Here is a 23,654-nt window from a genome sequence, read left to right as displayed (position 1 = left end):
ATGACTGGTGTGAAGCATTCGTATTCTAACTCACTTAAAAATAATTATGCAGTGAGTTCTCTGTCGGTTTGAAAATAGTATAGTCTATTCCATTTGCACTGGACATAGTCTTTTGAAGTAGGTGAATTGTTTTACATCCCTCTCTTCTGTTCCTGTTTTGCTCAGTCTATTCTATACTCCATGTTGCCACGGGCATCCACGTCAAAGGAGATAGATGCTGGCCTTCTCTCTATTATTTCTTACCCGGCTTTTGCAGTGGAGGATTTAAACCTTGTTAATGTAACTAAGAGTGAAATCATATCCAAATTGCAGGTAAGGATTTCCTTTATTTTCCAGAGAAAAAGACAAGCAAAACCTCCTTTCCTTAACCAAAAATCCTAATTAAACAAAAGTTGCCAGACTTGGTTCTGTGTGTGGAAGAGAGAGAGGAAAATCCCTAAGTGACACTTAAAACTGAGCACATACTTTTATGCTGATGTTATTCTGTGAAGAAGAACAGTATGTGATGTTTTCTGTAATTTTGTTTGTTTTTACAGGGCCGCTATGGCTGCTGTCGCTTTCTCAGAGATGGTTACAAGACACCCAGAGAGGTACTTCCGATGTATATTTTCACTAGGCATTAGGAAGAACTTTATCTCTTGTTTATAGACCTTTTTTGTCTCATTTACATGAAGGGGTGAAGATGTGTATCGCTGTTAAGGCATTTTAGTGGATTTGGAGTTAATCCAGGTATCCACCCTAGAAATGACACATGTCTGAAGAAGACTAAGGGTTTGAAAACCCTTAAGGACAGAACTTAATTCATAATTCTATAAGAAATGAACCCTTATGGTGCCTAAGCGGAAGTGGTGTTTCTGAGGAGTTCCCAAAATACCTCTGAACTGAGGCAGAGCCAAGATTATTTGGGTGACACCTAGATTCTGAGACTGGGAAGGGTTGATTTGTCTAGGGAATGATTAAATGAGTTTGAGACTGAATGTGAAAAAGAAGTGAAGAGGCTGCATGGAAACTATTTCTTGTGTTTTTATTTGTTTCTTGGGTTTAATTACTTGTATGAAATAGGCTGCCGTTGGAATATGAGTGACTAATTTAGCTCTGTGACTAGACGAGTATGATTGAATTTCAGGATCCAAGCAGGCTGCACTATGATCCTGCTGAACTGAAGCTCTTTGAGAATATTGAATGCGAGTGGCCGGTATTCTGGACATACTTCCTGATTGATGGAGTATTTAATGAGGACAAAATCCAGGTGAGGAAAGGAGAAATTACTTTCAATGGAGATGCAAAGCTGTCTACCCACAGTATCTTGTAGCTTTGCTCCACATTTATTTTGGGTATCAGTTGGGTACCTCATCAACAGGATGGGAGTAGTCTTCGGCCAATCCCACCTTCCTGGCAAGTTTGTGATGTGGTAGAGGCTGCAGTGTTGTGCACACTGGGGCCTTGTTGCCTTCTGTCTACCAGGTTGAGGGGCCCTGTTAGCTGGCATGGTCAGACTGGGCCAAACAGGGTTTATTTGCCTGTTTCTGTCTTATCACCAACCTTTATTCCCCTTTTCCAGTTACTTCAGGATGAGACCAACTTCTTTTTTCCCCAGCCTTGGTGCCTTGGCTGCTGAGAACAATATTCAGCCCTTTTATACATTCAGGGAGATCTGGGGTTGGATTACGAGGAGCCATTTCATTTTCACTAGTTCCCTAAGTTACTTCATGCCTTTACTGTGTCAAGCATCCAGTGATCAGGGGAGCTAAACTGATTGTAGCCCTCCGAAGGCTGTAGTGACACCTAGAGAGTACTGGTGAGTTACAGAGCAGTAAATAGGCAGGACTAAATGTATTCATACCAGGACTTATGTAGATTGGTGGCTTGGAGGAATTAAAAAATACATGTGATTTAATGTCACCTAGTATGCAGGGGGACAGGAAATTGCTAAACATAAACCCTTCAAAAATAAAATGGCATCAGAAACAAAACAGATGATTTTAGACCAAAAAGCCCTCTTTCTGTACCAGATATTGTAAATCAAGTGAAATACTGACACTAGAAATGTAAGTTGCTTTCCTGAACAGAATAGATTTAGTCTGGTGGAGAGAGAAATGGCATTATTTCATGTGGGGAAAATAAGAAGGTTTACTGAAACTTCAGTCATGTCAATAAAATACCACTTCACAAAGCAGTTTCTAGAACTTAGTTGGATTACCTGGGATGATATGTACCTGGTGGCCTTTTTGGTGTGAAGATGGGCTGTGTTAGGGCATGGTCAGACCGAGAAATTGCTCCCCATTCCCACAGTTTAAACATCGCTGAGTGAGTCACTGAGGCATTCAGGTGAATGTCTGGTCTTCTCCAATTACCACTGCAAAGAACTGGTGGCAATGGCAGAAATTGTTAGAAAAATAAGCAACCCTGAGGACTCAAAAAGAGTGGATCAGGACAGGATACTGAAAATATCAGTGAACCATAGTATGAACCTGTGCATACCTTGGTGTGTTCCACTGTACTCAGAAAGGGCTAACAGAAATAGGATTTCAGAGACACGTGTTGGTAGTGCTTGAAAACAGCTTCCCTGTAAGTAAAAACTTGTAATGGGATAGTTATGAAGTGGAACAAAACAAGGGATCTGGTAAAAAGCATATTAAATGTTCTTTATTTTGTATCATTCTGGTATTCCTGTTCATAATATGTTGTCTATCAATACAAGAACAAGAGGATTTTTTGTTCAGTTAACTTAAATATTTTTAAATAGTTTAAATCTGGTTTCAAGTTTTTCATTGGGCAAATTTTTAACCAAATCAGTTAAGAGAAACTGATTTCCCAATCCTGCAAAGCAGAATGCAGAAAATCATAGACAAATGTGCATGATAGGAAGCTCACAATTTGTACACCTTACACCTTTATGGATATTGGCAATCCTGACATCCATATCACGGCATTGTTATCTCTTGCAAATGTCGTGTAGAATTTGTTCCAGTGACTTGTTGATAGGAACACATTAGAAGTTTTGTACTGCAGTGGTGTGTTATAGATTAAATATGTGTGTTCATGTTTCTGAGGCCAATGATACTGAGATGCTGGAACAGTCTCTGAGAATTTGAACCCCGATCTTCCATCAGCAAGTCATGATTCTGCCTCTCCTCCTCCTTCTTTTTTGTTTTAATGAACTTTCAGCAGAAAAATACTTTTGGAAGGTGCTAAAACTTTATTGTTTTGGTTTTGCTGGCTGTAATGTGAATTCTCCGTCTGTTTTAAAAATATTTCCAGGTACAAGAGTATAGAGAGGCACTGGAAGGAATACTTATTAGAGAGAAGAACGGAATAGTGCTAATGCCTGAACTATATGCAGTCCCTCCAGAAAAGGTACTGTGAAAATGCAGCATCCACTTCAGTATGGAAAGTATAGATGTCAAGATGAATGTTAGTTTTATAGTTTGCTATCGCTGATAAATCTAAACCAGCAATAACAAAAAGACTACTGCACATTTTTTAAAAACTAAGAGCTCCCACTGAGAAATGGTAAACTTTAGGCTTCCAAATGGTCCCATTTTTCACTTGGGAGTCTGGGTGCCTGCAGAAATGTTAGAGCAGGTTTAAAGTTTTAAATCCTTATAGCAGGACAGATATTTAAGAAGTGCTGATGCTGATAGAAGCTCAAAGATATAAAGTGTAGATTGGCCTGCCTGTCTGGTCTTTTAATTGATTGTGCTCTTTCTTTTCCAGAGCTTGTATGTGAGAGAGAAGCAGGTTTCAGATGGATTAGGGTTTGGTCTGGGAGTTTTGTTTGGTTTGTTTTTTTTTTCTTTTCCCCCCATCTTTGCTGTTTACCTGATTGTCCCATTGTGACAGAGAAATTCAGATGAGCCTATGTGCTCTTCCCTGCTATTTGCCTTTCTATCCCTCCCTGCCAACTTTTTCTCCCACTCCAGACTTCTCAGCCCTCACTCACTAAGGGTGTGGAGCCTCCAGGGTTGTTCTGAGTTTGGGCAGGGAGTGTCGACAGCTGATGTCTTGCTTGCAGATCTGAGGTGGAAACTCTGAATTTCCTTCCCAGTGGGAACAAGCATGTAAGAGTTCAGAGCCTTCTTGTGAATTTTGATAAAATGATGATGATGATCTGATGAACATGCCAAGTAAACAGGGTAGATTTTGCCTGTCATGTATACATTTTTAAATGGCTATATTAAAGATGTTATCTAAGAGGGTTTTTCCCTGCCCTCAATAGATCTGTATACTACAAAACCAAGGCAGTTTCTCTTTTTCTAAATTAATAAGAGTCTGCTCTTAATTTTTCCATTGACCATTCTTGCTAACATGTGAAGGGTGGAATAGCCTTTATTTCTGCGAAGTACCTTTACTTCAGGAAGCTAGGTAGACATCAGTGAAGTTCAAGTGTTAACCTTGTAAGGGGTTGGAAAGCAGACACACAATTACCTACAAGCTGCCCAGAGGGAAGGCAGCAAAAGCATGGTGAGAAGAAAGGGGAAGTGCTAGCACCAAGCATAAACATAATTGCATGCAGAGTCCCCATTCAACCTCCAGCTTCAAAGGGTGGAGCAGTGTACAAAAACGAAGCTAGTTCTTCTCACAGAAAATGTGCAGCCTTAAAAGTAAACCCGAGACATCTTGATGTCAGTGATAATATCACGTTAGGAAGGGTAGATGATAGGGCATATTTTTTCAGATAGTTCATGTTACTGGTTGTTTGTCACAGCTTTAGGGTAATTCTTCTTCCTTGTTTTCAGGTGGATGAGGAGTATGAAAATCCTCACTCAGTGGATCGTGTCCCAGTGGGAAAGTTGCCTCATCTTTGGGGCCAATCATTGTATGTCCTTAGCTGCCTATTAGCAGAGGTAATTATTTGTTGTATAGTAGGTGAGCTTGTATTTCATCTTGTCTTGAGATGGCTTGGGCTTTAAGTACAGTTTGGTTGACAGGTAGGGGACAGTGTGTTTTCCAGAATAAACATGTACATGAACCATGGGGGGGGTGACTCTGACCTTTCAAGAGCTTTTTCTTTTTTTCTATAGATAGATAGATATGCAATTGTCCATTTCTAATCAAGCTAAATAAGTTGTCAGATGGACTGGATGTAACATTAGGCTAGAGGAATATGCCCAGGCTAACTTGTCTGTCCCAGAGCTAGGATTTTGCACCTGGTTTAGCTCCACTAGGCTATGTCTTACTCTATGGCATAAGATGCCTGTGGAGTTGTCCTCTATTAGCCATGGATTGTTAAAGGAACCACTGAATATCTCTGTGGAGCTACAGAAAAAATCACTGGCCTGGCAAAATTGTGTCAGTTGCTGCAACTCTAATGGGAAATCTGAACAAGCAGATTGTGTCAGTCATAACCATTTTCTTGTTGTTCTAAAAAATACTGAAGCCATTGTTTTTATTGAATGCACTACTTAGTGGATGGGGGAGATAAATGTGTCCTGATAAAATACAAAATTTGGTTAAGATTTCTTCTAGATGTCGTCAGAAGCCTTTTAATTAATTTTTGTTTGTTTCTTTTCTTTTTCTTTCTTTAACATTTTTTCTAGGGATTTCTTGCTGCAGGTGAAATTGATCCCTTAAACAGGAGGTTTTCCACTGGATTTAAACCTGATGTTGTGGTACAAGGTAAAGGAGTTTTTTAAACATTCTGAGTGAATTGGATCATGTTATGGTGAAGTCCCTATGTACAGGAGAGAAGAAAGACATGTTTAAAAATAATGTCGTTTTTTGCATGGCATGTAGATGCTTTGATGATACTGTGAGAAGGAGAAAGGGGTTGTTTGCCCAGCTGCCTTTTTCCAGGAGGGAAGATCAGGTTTAGCAGACTTTTTTTAAAAAAAAAAAAAAAAAATGTTAAAATTTTAAGACTCGTCAGGGACTGGAGAGTGGCAAACTAAATCTTTTAGTAAAAAGAGAAATATTGTTGGATTCTAGTAAGAAAGAGCAGAGCTGACAGGAGACAGGTCAGTTTAGCTAGGTTTTTGTGCAGCACCTTTTCACAGGAACCAGAGAGCAACAAGTGGGGATGATCTCTGTACACAAAGGTGACGAGCCAGACTTATGGCTCTCTTTTGGCTGCTGTGGGGAGTGGCTTCTTTAGTCAGTGCAGGAACAGCCAAAACCAGAAAATTAAGTAGGGCACAAACAAAACAGCAACTGATCAGGCCTTAAAGGCTTTTCAAGGGCCTGTACCATTCTGGAAGAGCAACCAGCTCGTTTATCAGGGGCAGCCATTGTCAAAGATACTGTGACCTGGGCAGGTGCTGGTTTAACCCCTGTTGGTGTCTCATGGGGGTGGCATTTTGTTACTCTGAACTGCTTAATTTCTAGTAGAAATAGAAGTGCTTCTTTATTTTTAGCATTCTTTGACAAGTATTTATAATGCAAAAAAGAATACTGAATTACTAGTCCCAAACCAATAAGCCACCTAACATGGGCAAAACCTCAAGCAAGGCAGAAGGTGGAATCAGGCCCTGGATTGTAAATTCCTCTGATTTAGAGATTCCTCTGATTTTGAGACTCTTTTTTGTTTTTTCCCCCCCTAGCTCTGCCATTTTATGGCCTCTTTAACATTTATTGCTATATAAGTAACAGCACCTATTCCCCATTGACTTGGCTGTGTTGTTAAAGCGTGTTGTATTAAAACAAAGATTTTCAAGTCATGTTTCTCCTTGTTTTATGAGGGAAAAGCCCTATCTGCTAAAACAGACTGCATGATTCAAACTAGCGTTACTGAAAGAAATCAGAAGAAACTGATAAAGCCCTAGAGTACCTGGTCTAACCTCAGAGCTGACCCTGCTTTGAGCAGGAGGTTGGAGTAGAGACCTTGTGACAGTACTTCCAACTTGAATTATCCTGTGGTCCAAAGTGGGCAGGAATGGCAAGACATGTTGAGAAGCAGAGCACCAAAAACTGTCTGATGCCCTCTTGCAATCCCTTTTGATCTCACAAGCTTGTAAATTAAGACAGAAGTGAGGTCTTTGTGCATTAAGAGAGAAGTGAGACCTAAATGCATTAGTTGAGAGGTGATAGTAGAGGCAGTCAGTTAGAAAGAGTAGAACATTGCTTCTTACTAGTGTTTTTGTTTTTTGTTATGCAGTAACTGTTTTGGCAGAATCTAATCAAATTAAGAATCTCTTGCAAGACCATGGAATCAGTGTTCAGAGTATTGCTGATATCCATCCGCTCAGAGTGCAGCCAGCTCGCATCCTGAGTAACCTCTACACTATGCTGGGTAGGTATTTGAAAATGGAAGTCTCTCTACTAATGTGTAAGGTATTTTTTAAGTGTAGTGTTTTGGGTTTTGTTTTTCTTGCTTTACACTGTCTCAGTTTCTTTGATTTAATTTCTTTTATTTAAATCAGTTTCTTTGAATGAAGAAAATGCATTTGTGCAAAGAAACTTAACAAAATTGGAGCTTCTGTCTTAAATAGGGGAATCCAACAGGAAAAAAAAATTGCCTCATTAGAGAAGGTGGCCAAAATATAAGTTTTCCTCTGCCCTTGGAATTAGGCAAGAACTGACTCTTTTTTTGTCCTGCAGGAACTACTTCCATAGAGAAACTGGCTTTAGAAAAAATGCCTGGAAAACCACAGAAAAAACCCAAATGTTTTTCCTTTCAGAAGTCAGAGTACTTCTGGTTTAAGTCTGGAAACTGAGCAGTGTGGTTGCCATTCTACCCGCAGACAGCCTTGGAAGTTTTCTGCTCACATTAGGGAAGCTGTGCTGCTATCAGAGCATCTCTGGGTTTGTCAGGTTCTTGCTAACACATCTTCCAACCCTGAGCTGAGTTGAGCTGCTGAAGCTCTCTGTTGCAAATCCAGAAACCTTTAGGGCTTTTTGGGACTTGAAATACATTCCAGTTCCTCAGCAGTGACCGTAGAGGCCTGTTTTCCCCAGAGCCTGGCAGCTGGATTGATTAAATGCCCCAAAACTCCAACTGGTTCATTCTAGTTGTTGAAAATCTTTTGATAACCATCTCTTTTGATAATCCTTGCTGGAATGAATGGGCTCTTCGTGGAAAATCTGTAGCATGTATGCCTAACTGAACTGTGTTCTACTACTTCAAGCCTGCCATCAACTCATGACTCAAAGCTGTGGATGTTACTGCAAAGTAAAATGAGGTGGGGTGAATCAGCAAGGGTAGATTCCTTTGCAGCGTGGAGAAGGGGAGATGTATCGTGCTTTGTCAGTCTGGAGCACGTTCCCATGCTATTTGGGTTACAGGTAATGCTGAGAGAGAGTATGAGGCTGTTCATGGGACGGGTTTGGGGTTTTTGTTGTTGTTGTGGTGGTGGTTTTTGTTTTTTTGTTTTGTTTTTTTTTAACAGGAAGTTTTTTGGAAGCATCCAAAGTAATGGGGTCTGCAAATAAGTCTTAGAAAGTGTGCCCTTTAGATGGATAAGGGAAATAGCATATGCTGCTTTTGGAAAAGAATCTTTATCACAAAGAACTTTTAACAAATGAAACATTTGGAGGGCTTTGCTGAAGCTTACATTTATTTCATAATTATTCATTATAGCTTTTTTTCACTAGTGGTGGGGTGAGTAGGATGATTAGACACATTGGTGTATTGTTTTTAACAGTGATTCCTTTGGGAATGTCCACAGTGGCATTTTTTCAGGCATGTGGTTGCTTGGCTCATTCCTTGTCAGAGAGATTCAAGTCAGCTACTGGCTGCTGGAGCAGAGGGTGCAAGTGAGGATCATTTGCTAATAAGCTCCACTGAAAGAGTGAAGCATAATAGCCTGATGAAAGAGTGAAAATCTGTCTCTGTATTTGGATGTAGCCACCTGTGGGAAAGAATTTGTAAGGTTCTAGAGTGAAAGCACTGCAGTTCCTGTTCTGTGTTGATGGCCTTGTTTTTGAAAGGGCATACATCCTGTCCTTCTTGGTGGGAAAGCTTTGAGTGCTAAGCAATGACTGTAATTAAAAGACCTGATCCCATGGTCAGTGAAGCCAAAATTTTTATTTTTTATCATGGCTTTGAAGAACTCTAGCTGTTATATTGGTGGTTGCTGCAAAATGGCCCAGTCTGTAGCACCTCGCTTTGTTTTCTGTCTTCTGTCTTGCTGGTATCAATGAAGCAGATTTCCTTGTCTAAAGTGGTTGTTGTGGAAAACCGCACAGGAAATGTTAGGTGAGACTTTTCTTCCTTTCTCTTTTCTTTACAGGCCGGAACAAGAACATGAAATTAAGTGGACGGCCACACCGACATATTGGAGTGTTAGGCACCTCCAAGCTGTACGTGATAAGAAATCAAATATTTGCTTTTACCCCTCAGGTGAGGATGTAAAGCTGGCAGGGAAGTCACTGCTTACTTAATGGCTAATGATTAGTGAAGCACTTAGCTTTTAGGTGCTGTCACTTTACTTTAGGTAGAGCAGGGCTGATAAAGCAGATGTGCTTTGCTTTGTGGGGTTTTTAAGAGCGTTGGATGATCAGCATGGTAGGAGTGCTGATAAATCTCTCTTCTGTCATACAGAGTCTGGCTGCTTTGGCTTCTGGCATAGGAGAACACAGCAAATCAATAGTACAAAGTTGTTAGTGATCTCTGCCCAAACCAACATTCTAGCTAATGAAATATGTTTCTCCAGAAATAGTTCACTTAATATATCCTTCTACTGATTGCTTTGATAAAAAATTTAGTTTCACAGAAATGTGCCAAGTACTGTAATCCCCAAGGGACTAAGATGTAATCTTTTCATTATATTGTTGAAAGGGTCAGTAGTGCTGAGAAAGGGATGTTCTGTCTTTGTTTTCTGTTTAATGCCTTTTTCAATGTAGCTGGAAGTTTGGATCTTTCCAGAATTAATGGCTCTTGTTTTTATACATTTAATGAAATACGACACATTCCTGTAGACTTATTCTAGCAGTTGGTACTAGAAGACCAAGGGGTCACCTGCTCTACACATGTGCAACTGGAGCAGAATAAAGAATGTTCATACCCTCCTAAATACATGCTTGATTAATGTAGTCTTAAATTCCAGTGGAAGACATTCAGTGGACTCCACAGATGGTTTCTGGAGTGGTTCATAATGCCCAAACATCAGATTTATTGCAAAAAATGTGAATCCCTTCCCATTCTTCCCCATATCAATTGATCACAAGCAGCTTTGTAACAGGCTATTTGTTGTGTTGTTCCCCACACTAGTTTTCACTTTCACAGATTAGGGAAAACTTCGGAGTTGTGATTTTTTTCAAAATATGTCTTTGTCCTCATCTTACTTTGTAAGTAGGACCCAGTATTACAGCTGAAATTTTGCCATGTATCAAGTATGTATTAATATATTCCAAAAGAGCATTTATCTTTGCATTAGCAACACACTGACAGTTCCTACTTATTCTGTGTTTGACTAAACCCTCCATAACATTTTCTGTTGTACTTTGTAGCCAGATATTTCCCCCTGCCTTTTTTTTGAGGGGATGGAATTAATGTTTAATTTCGCCTTCCTAACGCTAGCAGTTAACTCATCTGTGTTGATCTTGACTAATGTCCACAAATTTTGTGGATTTGTAGTTTGTATTTCATCCTGTTCACTAATGAGAACATTGATTAGGTGTGGGGCAAAGGCTGACTGCATTTAGGTAACCTCTTGTTCTAAAAAAATCGGTTAAAAACTACCTTTTGAGAACAGTTTTTCAAGCAGTTCTGCTTCCTGAGATATTTTTTCTTCAACTCACTAGTGTGAAAATTTACAGAAGTTTAGAGATGTCAGCCATGTTCTAGCAGCTATTATCCAGTTGCTCCCAAAGAAAGAAAATGGACTCCTTTGCTGAGATTGGTTTTTGATATGACTGTTTGGCCATCTTGCTTTATGATTTTGTAATTATCTTGGCAGTCTCAAATTGGCTTTGTTTTCCTGTGCTTTCAGGCACTGAAATTGGCTTGACAGATATATGTTATCATGGCTCTTCCTTTTTAAAGACAGACAGTATGTTTGCTTCTCTCTTGATTTCTCTAACTTGTTCTTCCTGAATTATCAAAACTAATTGTGGGTGGCTCAGGGACTGTTTTGGCTGGTTCTGTGAAGTAATTTCTTTGGACTTTGCCAGCTTGAATTTATGTGCTCTTCAACCTTTTCTTCCCATACTCAGACTGAACTCTTCTTGCTTTGTTAAAAAGTACTATTACAGGTCATAATTTGCTACTTCTGTTAGTGAAAACCAGCATAGAATGCTTCAGCTTGCCTGTGTCCTCTCTTCCTACCTCCTTTCTTTCTTAACAGATGTACAGTTTCTGTGTTTTCCTATTACTTCTGATGCCTTTACAGAATTTCTCCTTGACCCCTGTGTGTCTTACTAATGATGTTTATTTTACAACCCAGCCTCCTTTTTCCACCCCTCCCCAAGGTTTAGGTGCTTCCTTAAGTTTTGCTGGGCCTGCTTTGACATACTTTCCATTGTTTGTCTGGATTTTTTGGTTTTCAGCTCCCCCAGCATGCCCTTGAGACTGTTTATTGGTTTTGTTGCTATTTTTTTTTTTTTTCTTCCACATTTAGTGTACTTCCAGATCATAGGTTACTGTAATTCAGCATTGGGAAGATTCTACTTTGTGGGTGTGATTATCTGCTTTTTCATTTGTATGGCTTCTTTATGGTCAGCCTACAAGTGTAAGAAAATGGACTCTGCACAAGGATGGGTTTCTTTTTCACAGTCGCAGGCCTTGTGTGGTTAATTCATGCAGTTTATGTTGTAGTCAAGAATAGCTCATACAGCTTTTGTGAATGATTTAAGGGAGGAGATGGAAAAAAATGAGAGCACTGTCAACTACTCATATGCCATATTTCTCTGTTCTCTAGTTTACTGACCAGCATCACTTCTATCTGGCTCTAGACAATCAGATGATTGTGGAGATGCTCAAGACAGAGCTGGCTTACCTCACTTCTTGTTGGAGGATGACAGGGAGACCAACCCTGACGTTTCCTATTACCCACACAATGCTTGGTAAACTTAATTTTCTCTGTTTCAAGCAGAGTAGATTACTGCAGAGGAGTAGGATGGAAGCTGGTCTGAGGGGAGAGAGGTGGCATGAGTTTTAACATCAGAAGTACAGTTTACCAAGTATATGCTGAATTTAGATGATTTAATTTTGGTTTTACTCCCTCTTTATATCCTTTCATCTCCCCATCATCTCCACACTATTTCTATGCAAAGAAATTTGATAGAAATGCCTTGGAACTTGTCTGGAGTGGGTTGTTTTTTGTTTGCTTGTTTGTTTGGGGTTTTTTCAATAAGTTAGTATTGATAACAGCTGTCTGTTCTATTTTAAATTTGTCTGATTTATTTGGAGAGAACACCCAGTAATACAGTTTATTTGGAGATGATAGTTTAAGAATGTGTTGGTAAGCTTCAACTCTTCCATTATTCTTTTTTAGTTGATGATGGTACTGACATTCATCCAGCGGTTCTTGCCACCATAAGAAAATTAGAGGATGGTTATTTTGGAGGTGCAAGGTAATGTCAGAACCCTCAAATGGGTCTCTCCGTGATTTTTCAATTAAATCCTTACAAGTTTCAGTTCTGCACTTGTGATAGTGTACAGACCTTGTGCTGGAACTCTGCAGAGAGACAAGTTTCAGCTTTAATTATTATGTGGCAATCAGGTGGTAGCTGGACCTCACATGCAGTGTGAAAGTTCTATCCCCCAAGAGATGTTCCATCTCTGACCGCCATTAATGGATAAGAGAAAAAAAATGTCAGACCTTTGGAAATACAAAAAACTTGTCTTGGCTGGGCTTCTGTTTTTAAGAAGTAATTATCTTTCACAGTTATTGGACATGTTGTAAACATGAATTACATGTAGTATCTTGTAAGCTTATGTGTTTCATTCACCTACATATGAAAGCAGTTTAGTATGATGCTACAGTATGTCCCTTGTCTCTTTCTGCTTGCCCACTCTTAATCAGTATCTTCCTCTGACGATCAGATGTGCTTTCTGTTTTGTAGCAACACTGCAGTTCTGTGAAAAGGTACTGTTCTTAATGGGAACTTCTCAGCCCCAGTTCTTCATGCATTATCCTTGGAGTTTACGTCTTTGTTCATATTCTCTCTTTATAGACATACAGCACCCTGCATAATTAGGCTTTGAGTTAGGCCTGTAGGCGTTACCATAACACAGTTAAGTTCAATTAGTAGCTGGAGCAGTAAGTACTCAGCTGGATTGGCAACTATTGTTTTGTGTTTGTTTTTCTTAGTATCAGTATCTGCTGCTTTGTGGTTATCAAAGGTGAATTTAACAGTAGGTCTCATAAATTTTGGAGGAGTTGTTGAAAGCTCAGTGAGCATTAATCAGTATGAAAGTGGTGGATGTAACACTTTCTGACATGTTCCTATTTGCAGGGTGAAGATAGGCAAGCTATCAGAATTTCTTACCACCTCTTTTCATACGTATTTGAGCTTCCTGGATCCAGACTGTGACATAAAACTGTCTGATGACCCTAATGAAGGCTGTAATAGTCCTGACAGTGAATATGGAGGCTATCCAGCAGATTTCTGTGAAAGAGGTAGTGTTTTTTCACTTCAAATTTTTTCTCTGTCAGGTTCTATCAGCAGAGCCTGGGTTCACCTACAAGTGCTGTCTATTTTGTGTGCAGTCGATAGTAGTTCAGGTTTCTCATGCATCAGTCTGAGGACAGTACCTGCATGACTTAATTTGGAGAAGGTATTTGTGCATATTCTTCCTATGTTTATAGTATGCATTGACCAGTAACTGCTACAGTAAAGCAGAGTCTGAATAGTCAGCAGATAGGGATTGTGTGGAAGAGGCTGGAAGGAGGAAGAGACTGTAAGGAGTTATAGACAAGAGCTTGTGTTGAAGAGCTGATAGAATCATAGAATCATTGAGGTTGGAAAAGACCTTTAAGATCATTGAGTCCAACCGTGATCTGTGGACTACCAGCAAGATAAAAACCCTTTCACTTCCTTTCAAAGGGAAAAACAACTTTTTAATGTAACGGTTTTCAAAGTATCAAAAACTGATTAATTTTTTTTCTTTCCAATTTGTTCAGCTTAAAAATCTCTTGCTTATGGTATTCTTCCATTTTTGTATGTCCTTCTATATTAGAATGTCTGAAAGAAGAAAGCACTGATAAATTATAATTTTACCTTTAATAAACCTTTTCTTTTACGTATGTTACGCTAGAAAGCCAGGATGAGCTGGATCAGTATATAAATGATGTCCTGCAGAGTACAGCACTGAGGTCATACCTGCCTCCAACTTCAAAGACTGTGAATCAACCATCTGTGTTCAGTGCAAACCATTCCACAAAAGAGATACTGTCAATAATGGCCAAGACAAAGGGCTTGGAGGTTCCAGGTATTTCTCCCTGTTATTATTTAGTCATAGTAATAGAAAACCTGGTTTGGGTGCTACAAGGGCTAAGTTCAAGTATTTCAAAATTCTGCTGTTTAAAAAGAACTTGTGGCACGAGTATGTTGTGGTTATCAAGAAATAAGAATGAGTTTCAAGCTGTTACTGTCGTGTTCCCACAGTATCCCATGTCTTGGTGTATACATAAATAACCTGCTATAAAATGTAATATTTAATCAAAGTTAATGTTATGGAAACAGCTACAGCTTCTCATTTGAGTAGAATTTTAGCACCTGAGTCAGTGAATTCTATATTTTGTCTTTGTTTATACAAAATATTTCTTAGTTTAATAAAGTTGTGGTGGAATGAAACATTTCAATACCAGAAAAACATAAGTATGTACATGTACTTTCTAAATGTGTAAGAACAAATGAAGTAGAGAGGGACAACAGTATTCCTAATTATGCTACATTTCTAATAGACTGATTGGAGGATTTACACTAAAATAATGCTTTGAATTTGTAAATAGATTCCAACATATGCATGTTTTATATGTAGGTATATAGTACTTAATGTCCTGGTTATGGGAATACTTTACTTAAGTTCAGTGTAAATTAATAACTTCCAAGACTTTTTGTTAGTCTTTTCTCCCATCATCTGATCCTCTATTGAATTCAACATAAGAGGTTAAGAGAGCATTAGCCTGCATTTACCGTTATCATTTTAATTAGGATATCTTACCAGTTAGACCATTTTATCCATATACTTCCTGTTAAAATGTTTGTAACAGTTAGCAGGGTCAGGTCATTGGGCTATAGGCTGAGGCATGGGCTATCATGAGAGGTATCAGTTGAGCACATAGCACCTGAACCTTTGGCATGGTGATTTCAGAAGCTCTTGGAGCAAGCATGCGCGGAGATAAGGTTCAGAATGTGAGCTTGTCTCTGAATTCCAGCATCTCAGAAGCGTTGCCTTTATATTTTGACTCTTGGAGGTATTTCTGTTGGTTTTGCCTCATGCAGTTGCTTCATGTAGGTGTTTCCAGTTTTCATGTTACTGAAACGGACCTTTTTTTTCTTTTTTTCTGGTTGCTTTGCTTTCAGCTGTGTCTATGTCCCTTCCCACTAAAGTTCTGAACACACACCGGAAGTCTCTGAATCTTGTTGATAATCCTCATTTCTTTGAGACAAAGGTAAGATGTGGGAATTTTTATGCTGTTTGTGGTTTTAGGATGCAATACTGTGGCCTTTCCTGTGTTTCCCAGGAAAACCCTATGCTAGTTGTTATTTTCCTTCACAGACAAGCCATGCTGCCTGAGACACTGGATAGCTACTCCCTTGTTTTGGAATTTATTTTTGGCTGGGTGAAGGTTTTTTGCTTAAATAGACATTATCAAGTGGAAAGTTTTTAATTGTGTGTGCAAAACAGAAAATAATATAGTAGGTGCTTATTTTTAGAGGCCAATCTTTAATTCTAAATGGACACGCAAAGAGAAGGGTGGGATGTGCATGACCTTTAGAAGTGTTCTCCAAGAAATGCTACTTATACTAATGTCTGGGCAGGAGGGGAGTGTGTGAAAGGACAGACATCCTTAAGGCACCAGCCAGATCCCACTACAAGGCATGAAGAAGGGGTTGTGCTGGCACTTGCTTTGTATGTGTGACCAGCTGCTGAGAATGCTTACAGGAGGTTGTATCCAGCCTCCTGAGGGATTCTGCTCTGTTTGTGGAAATGAAATTTTAGGACCATATAAATTTTTGAAAAGCTTATTAAACAAAACTTTTCTTCATCCAAAAACTCACCACGGGATTGCATCATCTGGTTAGTTAGTGTGTTAGTTTCATAAGCCTGGAAAATTTATGATGTCAACAGCTGTATTCATAAAGCATCACATATATACAGGTTAGAGATGGAACTGAAAAAGGTCTAAATTATTTCAACTTAAAAAAAGGTAGTATTCCCCTTTCTCTTTACAAGTAACAGCAGATGACAGGAAAAGCATAAAAATATATTTGTTTTGTCCTAAAAATGGCTTGGCTTGTTCATTGAACCAAAACTAGAGACAAAATTCCTTTCTGGGTGTTGTGTTTCCTGGGATTAGTCTCCTTTTCATGTCTGCAGTAGTCTGGCAAGAAATATGTGATGTGTCTGTATTTCAGGTGCAGAGGTATGTTGTAATTCTGTTGTATTAATGCGTAGTTATGATTTGAATCATCTGTTACTTTTTTCAAGATAATTTCTTTGAATCATCCATCTTTGTTATCAGGACCGTGAAAATGTTTTGCACTTACCTAAAGATGCACATGGTGATTTGGATTGCAGGAAGCTTGTTGAGCAGCTGAAAGAATGTCCAACGCTCCATGATCAAGCAGATATCTTATATATCTTGCATATATTAAAGTGAGTTGTCTGAGTATAAACTTCATCACCTTTAAGTTTTGTCAAAGCTATCTGATTATTCTTGTGTAAAAGCTTTCCACTGTTCAGGGTTGTGTTTTGAGGGAAGAGGTTAAAATGTTTTATGCTTTAACAAGTGTATTTTCAGTTACCTTAATTACATAAATAATTTGGACACAAAAAATAATTTGTGCAAATTTCAGAGTTGATTGGCACACAGTTGTGAATACATACAGGCTCCAAGGCTCAGAAGTGAAATGCACAAATCCTTTCCATGAATGAGAACACACCTTGCAGTATTTGTGGCATTCTATTAAATTCACAAAGATTTGGTGTGATTTTTGTACACAAGAAGTGGAGGGAAACTTCATTTTGTCATTTTCTAACCAAAGGCAAAATGCAATTTGAATGAGTAGTCAATATTTTCCCTCTAATCCCTCTGCATGTTTAAGTGAACCACTGGCTAAAACTTGGTGCTCTCAGAACTTTCTTGGAAACAGTCTAACCCCAGCAGCTGGGGCTGGTTAAACAGCTGCTATTTAAATAAATTTGATGGGAACAAAATGCAAATAAAAACCAATGGAATCATTTTCTAGAGTGCAATTACAGGTCTTTTTTCCCTGTGCAGGAGAATACTGCTAGAACCTGTCAGGAATTTAGCTTTGGGTGCAAAAACAAGCATTTGTTCATCACCAATGGACTTCCTTCCTGCTACAAAGATTGTATTTTAGTCTTTCTCCTGTGAGGACCAGGGTTTTTTTTATCTTGATTTCCCAAGTAAAATTTTTAGCAGCGTCTCTTCAAGAGCAAAGGAAATCCTGAAAAAATATCATTTTTTAGTTTAATTAAATGTAGAACCGTTAATTGCCTGTTCTGGACTTGTTTCACTATGGGAGTCATAGAGTCATAGAATCATTGAGGCTGAAAAAGACCTTTAAGATCATCAAGTCCAATCGTTAACCCAGCACTTCCAATTCTACCACTAAATCATGTCCCAGAGCGCCACGTCTCCATGTCTTTTAAATACGTCCAGGGATGGTGACTCCACTGCTTCCCTGGGCAGCCTGTCCAATGATTGACAACCCTTCTAGGGAAGAAATTTCTCCTAATATCTAATCTAAACCTCCTCTGGCACAACTTGCGGCTGTTTCTTCTTATTCTATCACTTGTTACTTGGGAGAAGAGACCAACAGCTACCTCTCTGCAACCTCTTTTCAGGTAGATGTAGAGAGCAATAAAGTCTCCCCTCAGCCTCCTCTTTAAGCTAAACAACCCCAGTTCCCTCAGCTGCTCCTCACAAGACCTGTGCTCTAGACCCTTCATCAGCTTCATTGCCCTTCTTTGGACACGCTTCAGCACCTCAGTGACTTTCTTGTAGTGAGGGGCCTAAAACTGAGCACGGTATTCGAGGTGGTGCCTCTCCAGTGCCAAGTACAGGGGTAAGATCACTTCCCTACACCCGCTGGCTACACTGTTTCTGATACAAGCCACGCTATTGACTTGTATCAGTCTCTTTTGCGCAGGCAGGTGGTCTTCTGCTGGACTCTGTCACTCCAGTAGGATGTGAAAGGTCATTCTTATGCTTCAAAACATTATCAAAGAGAAGTGATAGCGCAGTGAATTTCAAAACCAGAGGAGGAACAGAAATCTTCTTTGCTTTTTCAGTAATGGCATGAGCAGCATGGAAGCTTAGTTAATAGCTATGAAAGAAGCACGGCAAAAAACTTATGATGCCCCTGAGGCATCTGAAAAATGGGTGCAGTCTTCAGCAGTGCTGAAGACATTGCTGAATTCTGCTCTGAAAAGGTACCACATGGATCCTTCCTCCAGCAAAGTGTCTGTGTTTATGCTCAGTGTCTTGTTGCATATCCTTTGGATGGTTGCTTTGAAGTCACAGTCTCATGGCTAAGTGAGTGCTCAAGTTAATATGAAAATTCCTGGTATCCAGCGGGTTTTGTCCACCTATAACCGATCACTGGTGAAGACCCATGTCCCATGTACTACTAAATTCTGTTACCAAAATGGGCAATGTGATCAAAATCAGGATGCCTGTTGTGTGGTAAGGTTAAGCAGTGTAGCATTTTAACTGATGACTGTTACCTTTTGTGTCTTTTCTGGCAGGGGTGCTGACTGGGACACAGAGCTGGATGGACAGTACGGCGTCACTGTTCATTGCCTACTCAATGAGCTCTACAGAAAGGCAGGCCTCAATCAAGAGTGGGGTTTAATCCGTTATATTTCTGGTATACTCAAAAAGAGAGTGGAAGTCCTGGCTGAGGTATGTAATATAAATAATGCTGGTTCAGTTTCCTGCCTCGAAACAGAGATAAAACTACCAGTTTGCTGGTGGGGCTTGTGCTTGCTCTTTTGGTCTTCACAACATACACAGTGCAGCATTTCTCAGTAAACATTAGTTGCTTTTCTGATCTAAAAATCTTATTACGACATCTTTACCTTTCATCTGTACTGAAACCTGTGCTAATGTTGGCATGGCCTGAGAATGTCACACTGTAAATGATTGTGAAGGCTTTGTCTCATCTCTGTTCATTGGAGAAGCTTAATTGTGTGCTTTGAAGGCTGTAGTTGTCATTGGTTATTGTCTGTTGCTATTGTGATAGCATGAAGAGTTTTGGTGCACCAGTCAAGGTGCTGGCAATGATTCAAAACCATGCCCTGCCGATTTCCATCTGTCCTGGTTCAGCTAGGATAGGGTTAAGTTTCCCCAGCAGTGGGGAGGGAGCACTAGCCGGGTTATTCAATACCATACTGACCTCAGGTCCGGGCACCCAAGTGCGGGAAGAGCAGCGACAGCTTTTGTTTGTCTTCGCTCCCCTTTGCTTCTCTATTCTTGTGGTATATCTTTGTATATTTCTTGTCCTGTTCATTGTTATTACTGCTTATTGTTATTGATATTGTCATTGTTTGGTTTATTATTTGTTACACTGTTGTATTAAATTTTTCCTTATATCAACCCTGGGGTTTGTATCTCACTCCCTGCCCTGTCCGGTTTGAGGGTTGGGGAGGGACAACGGCAACGTGGTCTCAGGTCCTGGCAGGGCCTAAACCACCACACCATCCCATTGGGCAGACAGTCTGCCATGTGAGTGGATGTTCAGAGGCATTAAAATATCTGAGACTATTACATGGTAAGGGGAAAGATCCACTGTAAGGGTACAGATTTGATTTTGAACTTTACAAAGATGTTTCCTCTCAAGTGCTCTAAATTATTTATTTAATTTCCTCGTTTCACTGCATATTTCTGAAGAGCTCTTTGTCTAATTCATGGCCATTTTCAAAGCTTTGACTGTCACACCTAGGATGCCCCGTTTTAGTGACAGTCATATCTGCGGGGAGCAATTTGTGATAATCACCCTGCATGGTACCTCATTAAGTGCATAACCTCTCCATCCTCAACACATGATGGGTGAGCAGTACAGGCATGATCACAGAAAGCCACGTATGTTAAATTGAGAAGACACTGACAAAGAATTGGGGAGGAAGAGAGTTTTGTTCCATGTTAAGGGAGGGAAAACAGACTCTGAAATCAGAGGAACATTGCTCTGAAGTCTCTCATTCAGGATGCTAAAACACATAAACTGAACACCCACTTTTAAAGGAGGTTGATCTAAAAGAGTAAACACTATGGTACTGGGGGAAGCACCTACTTCAGAATGCATCAGGGTGCCTAATTCAGGAATGTGATGCAATATGTTCGGGCTTTGTTTGTTTTAAGAGATATATTATGCAGGTTTGTTTTTTTAGCTAATACTGCCAAGTTTTTCATTGATTAAAAATGCTTTTTGTCTTAAATAAAAAACAAACATTTATTTTATGATAAAGGATAAAGTCCTTTATTGATCTGCCAGCCCTACTGGAGTCACTAATCATTATGCTGCTGATTTCACTGAGGGGAAGCAGGCTTTCAGCCTGGGGCAGACTTTCATGGCTCTGTTGACCTTAGGGGACCTTTGGCAACTAATCAGCATCATTCTGCTGGATCTGCATGTCTAGTAATTAATAGAAATGCACTTTAAAATTGCTAAAAAAATGCTTCATTTTGGGGACTTTAAAAGCTGTATCACTTCCACATGACTCAGAGAAAGGTCTCTTGCTCTCTGTTGCATTGTGATAGGCATGCACAGACCTCCTGTCGCACCACAAGCAACTGACAGTGGGCCTGCCACCAGAACCCCGTGAGAAAATCATTACCACGTAAGTTGGAGCTCTGCTTCAGTTACAGAAGCAGCCTGCCCTTCATCTTCCTGCCAGTACTGTTCTGATGCTGTTGTCTTGTTTTAAAACTTACTTCTCACCTTCAGAAGGAATTGCAGCCACCCAGGCAGAAACGTAGGCACCTTTGTGGTGCAAAGATGTTTCTGGGTGACTTTATTCCAGTGCTTGTTCAAGAGGTTATTAGCAGGTGCCTGAGTCACTGCTCACCGTGGTTTGCCTTCTTGCAGCCCACTGCCACCTGAGGAGCTCATAGATCTTATTTACGAAGCCAGTGGCCAAGACATCAGTATTGCGGTCCTGACACAGGTATGCAGCACAGCTACAAAGGGTTCTTTCAGCAGCACCCAGTGTGGTGCCAGTGCTTGCTCTGTGGCTGCGAAAGCCAAGAAGACCCATTCTGAATGGGTGCCCTTATGGATTTGTCCTTACAGGAAATAATTATGTACTTGGCGATGTACGTCCGGTCACAGCCTAGTCTTTTTGTGGAGATGCTCAGGCTCCGCATTGGTCTGATAATTCAGGTGATGGCCACAGAGCTGGCTCGAAGTCTGAAATGCTCAGGTAAGAGCAGTTTTATCATAAGGGTACTTAAGGCATGATTTCTGCTTCACCTCACTGGTTGATTTTTCATTTATATATGTTAAATCCTTTTATTAACTTCATTCAGCATGCACAGTTACAAACTTTGAAAATAACTTCTCTCTTTGACTTAATGAAAGATTCCTGTCCCCCCATCGCCCAGTTATTCAAACTGAAGTGGATATTAAATACTTAAGTCCCATGACTTGCAGTAAACATTTGAGGTCCAGGTCATCAAATTGCACATGTGCGTGTATTTAGGGACACAGTGCCACTAAGGTCAGTGAGAATTAGGGCCCTGCATATCTTCTGAATATTTGAGCCTTAATTCATAGTTGTGGTAGTTTTTATTCAAAGTAACTTCTGATCTTCTTCCTTTTATGTGTGAGCCTTCTCTCCTTGAATACGCTTAGTTGAAACCTACTTGCTGTTTAGATTTCAGATAGTGATATGTTATTTTGCCAGGAAGTCAGTAAAAAAAAAAATTTTTACAGACCACAAAGATGTTGCATACGCTCCACAAAAACTCAAGAAGTAAGTAACAAACAAGTGATGCAAAGCAGAAATATTATAAAAATCTTTTTGGAAGAGAAAAGTGAAACTATAGAGAAATTGTGACTGAAGAGAGATCAGAAAAATTGCTGAAGAATTTTCCCCATTGGAAGAAGCAGTCATGAAAAGTAACCAAGTTAATGCCACAAATATATAGTCAAATGCTGACACTTAAGAGCATGATCTGGGCCACATTTTTGTGGCACAGCCTTGCTGCCATTTCTAACACAAGCACATCCTAAAGGGCGGTAACTTTGTGGAAGGATATTTTCTGGTCACCGCGATTTTCTCCCTTGTGGAATGAGGAGGGTGTGTGGTCCCTGGTAGTTGGTTAGGTGGAGCCCACTTAGGACGCTGCTGCTCTCTGACTTGAGAGGCTCGCTGTCACCGGCGGGTAGTAGGTTTCTCCCTTAGACGTTGACAAAAGGAGATAAGTAATTTTCTGGAATAATTATGTTTCTGTGTGAAGAGTGTCCAGAAAGCCCTGTTTCCCCCAAACGTGTAGCTGAATAGCAGGAGCTGCTCTGTTCACAGGGCAAAGCCTGTCTTTCCTGGAGTCCCTTTTGTTATTCCTAACTGCTTTGTACACTGCCCTCAGCTTCCTTGCTGCCTTCCCATGTTCTGTGGGAGATTTGTCTGTGCGCGCATGTGTGCTCACGTGTATGTATGTGCTTCTTCTATCTCTCACTTACAATCATGATCCTTTAATCAAATAAAACACAAGCCTTCCACACGCATGCATTTTTTATAGAATAACTCTGGTAGCGTAATTTAGATCTGCATGTCATCTGCTGTTGGGAGCTGGCTGTAATGCCTTTCCAGGTGACCTTGCTCTGCAACAAAGCAGCTCCTTTCTCACCTTTCACCATCAGCTTCAGTGAGAAATTTCATACACACTGCAACATAATATTTGCTAATGCAAATAGTGTTATTTCCATGCAGTGTTTGTTGTTTAGTCCTGAAATGTGTTTTCTTTGAAATGTGAGTCTACGTATTCATTTTTTTAAAGGAAGCATTAGCCACATAGGTAAATGTGATGGAACTTCATTCACCAGCAATTTACTTAGGAAAACAAGCTATAAAGCCACCTGTAGTCATGTTTGTTTCTTTTTTTTTTTACTAGGTGAAGAAGCTTCAGAGAGTTTGATGAATCTAAGCCCCTTTGATATGAAAAATCTCCTACACCATATTCTCAGTGGAAAAGAGTTTGGAGTGGAAAGAAGCTGTAAGTTGTCCACCTGGGTACTTGTATATGTTAAGTGAAAATGTAAGTGTGGTATATTGTTGTATAAGTAGGAATCTACCCTCTTAGCATGTAAAATAGAGGCATAGGTGATGTATTATGTATTAATCATGGGTGGCCAGTACATGTTTATGTCTGCTGTGGAATAAACCAAAAAACTACAGTGGAAGCTGTCCTGCACTGAAATAAGATTTTATCAAGTTTTCAGTTATATGAAGGGAAACTTTTAAAATGAAAAAATTTTATGTGACCAGAATAAAACCCATAAAAAGGTCATATCTAACCTGACTTCAAGGAGCATGTCTGTGCTGCCCAGGTATTCCCAATGGGCATGTCAACTGTCTG

At 39.8% G+C, this 23,654-nt stretch overlaps 1 protein-coding gene across 5 annotated transcripts in view; it reads left to right on the top strand.

The window, feature by feature from the left end:
- PHKA2 (phosphorylase kinase regulatory subunit alpha 2) overlaps window positions 1-23,654 on the top strand; it is a 45,604-nt gene that overhangs the window by 9,572 nt on the left and 12,378 nt on the right. For all 5 annotated transcript variants that reach the window (XM_026867843.1, XM_026867835.1, XM_026867861.1 and 2 more), the window contains 19 exons: window positions 166-312; window positions 537-590; window positions 1,127-1,249; window positions 3,262-3,357; window positions 4,740-4,847; window positions 5,541-5,619; window positions 7,094-7,228; window positions 9,168-9,277; window positions 11,796-11,940; window positions 12,372-12,450; window positions 13,336-13,499; window positions 14,138-14,311; window positions 15,409-15,497; window positions 16,572-16,705; window positions 18,824-18,980; window positions 20,835-20,914; window positions 21,163-21,241; window positions 21,367-21,496; window positions 23,190-23,291. In XM_026867843.1, coding sequence (XP_026723644.1) covers window positions 166-312; window positions 537-590; window positions 1,127-1,249; window positions 3,262-3,357; window positions 4,740-4,847; window positions 5,541-5,619; window positions 7,094-7,228; window positions 9,168-9,277; window positions 11,796-11,940; window positions 12,372-12,450; window positions 13,336-13,499; window positions 14,138-14,311; window positions 15,409-15,497; window positions 16,572-16,705; window positions 18,824-18,980; window positions 20,835-20,914; window positions 21,163-21,241; window positions 21,367-21,496; window positions 23,190-23,291 — 2,185 coding nt within the window. The remainder of the gene's footprint in view (window positions 1-165; window positions 313-536; window positions 591-1,126; window positions 1,250-3,261; window positions 3,358-4,739; window positions 4,848-5,540; window positions 5,620-7,093; window positions 7,229-9,167; window positions 9,278-11,795; window positions 11,941-12,371; window positions 12,451-13,335; window positions 13,500-14,137; window positions 14,312-15,408; window positions 15,498-16,571; window positions 16,706-18,823; window positions 18,981-20,834; window positions 20,915-21,162; window positions 21,242-21,366; window positions 21,497-23,189; window positions 23,292-23,654) is intronic.

This window comes from Athene cunicularia, assembly GCF_003259725.1.
Source record: "Athene cunicularia isolate RWA chromosome 1 unlocalized genomic scaffold, athCun1 chr1_part1, whole genome shotgun sequence".
In the NCBI taxonomy this organism is placed as follows: domain Eukaryota; kingdom Metazoa; phylum Chordata; class Aves; order Strigiformes; family Strigidae; genus Athene; species Athene cunicularia.
The sequence above is the reverse complement of the archived record's forward strand: the minus strand, read 5'-3'. Positions and strand labels throughout refer to the sequence as shown.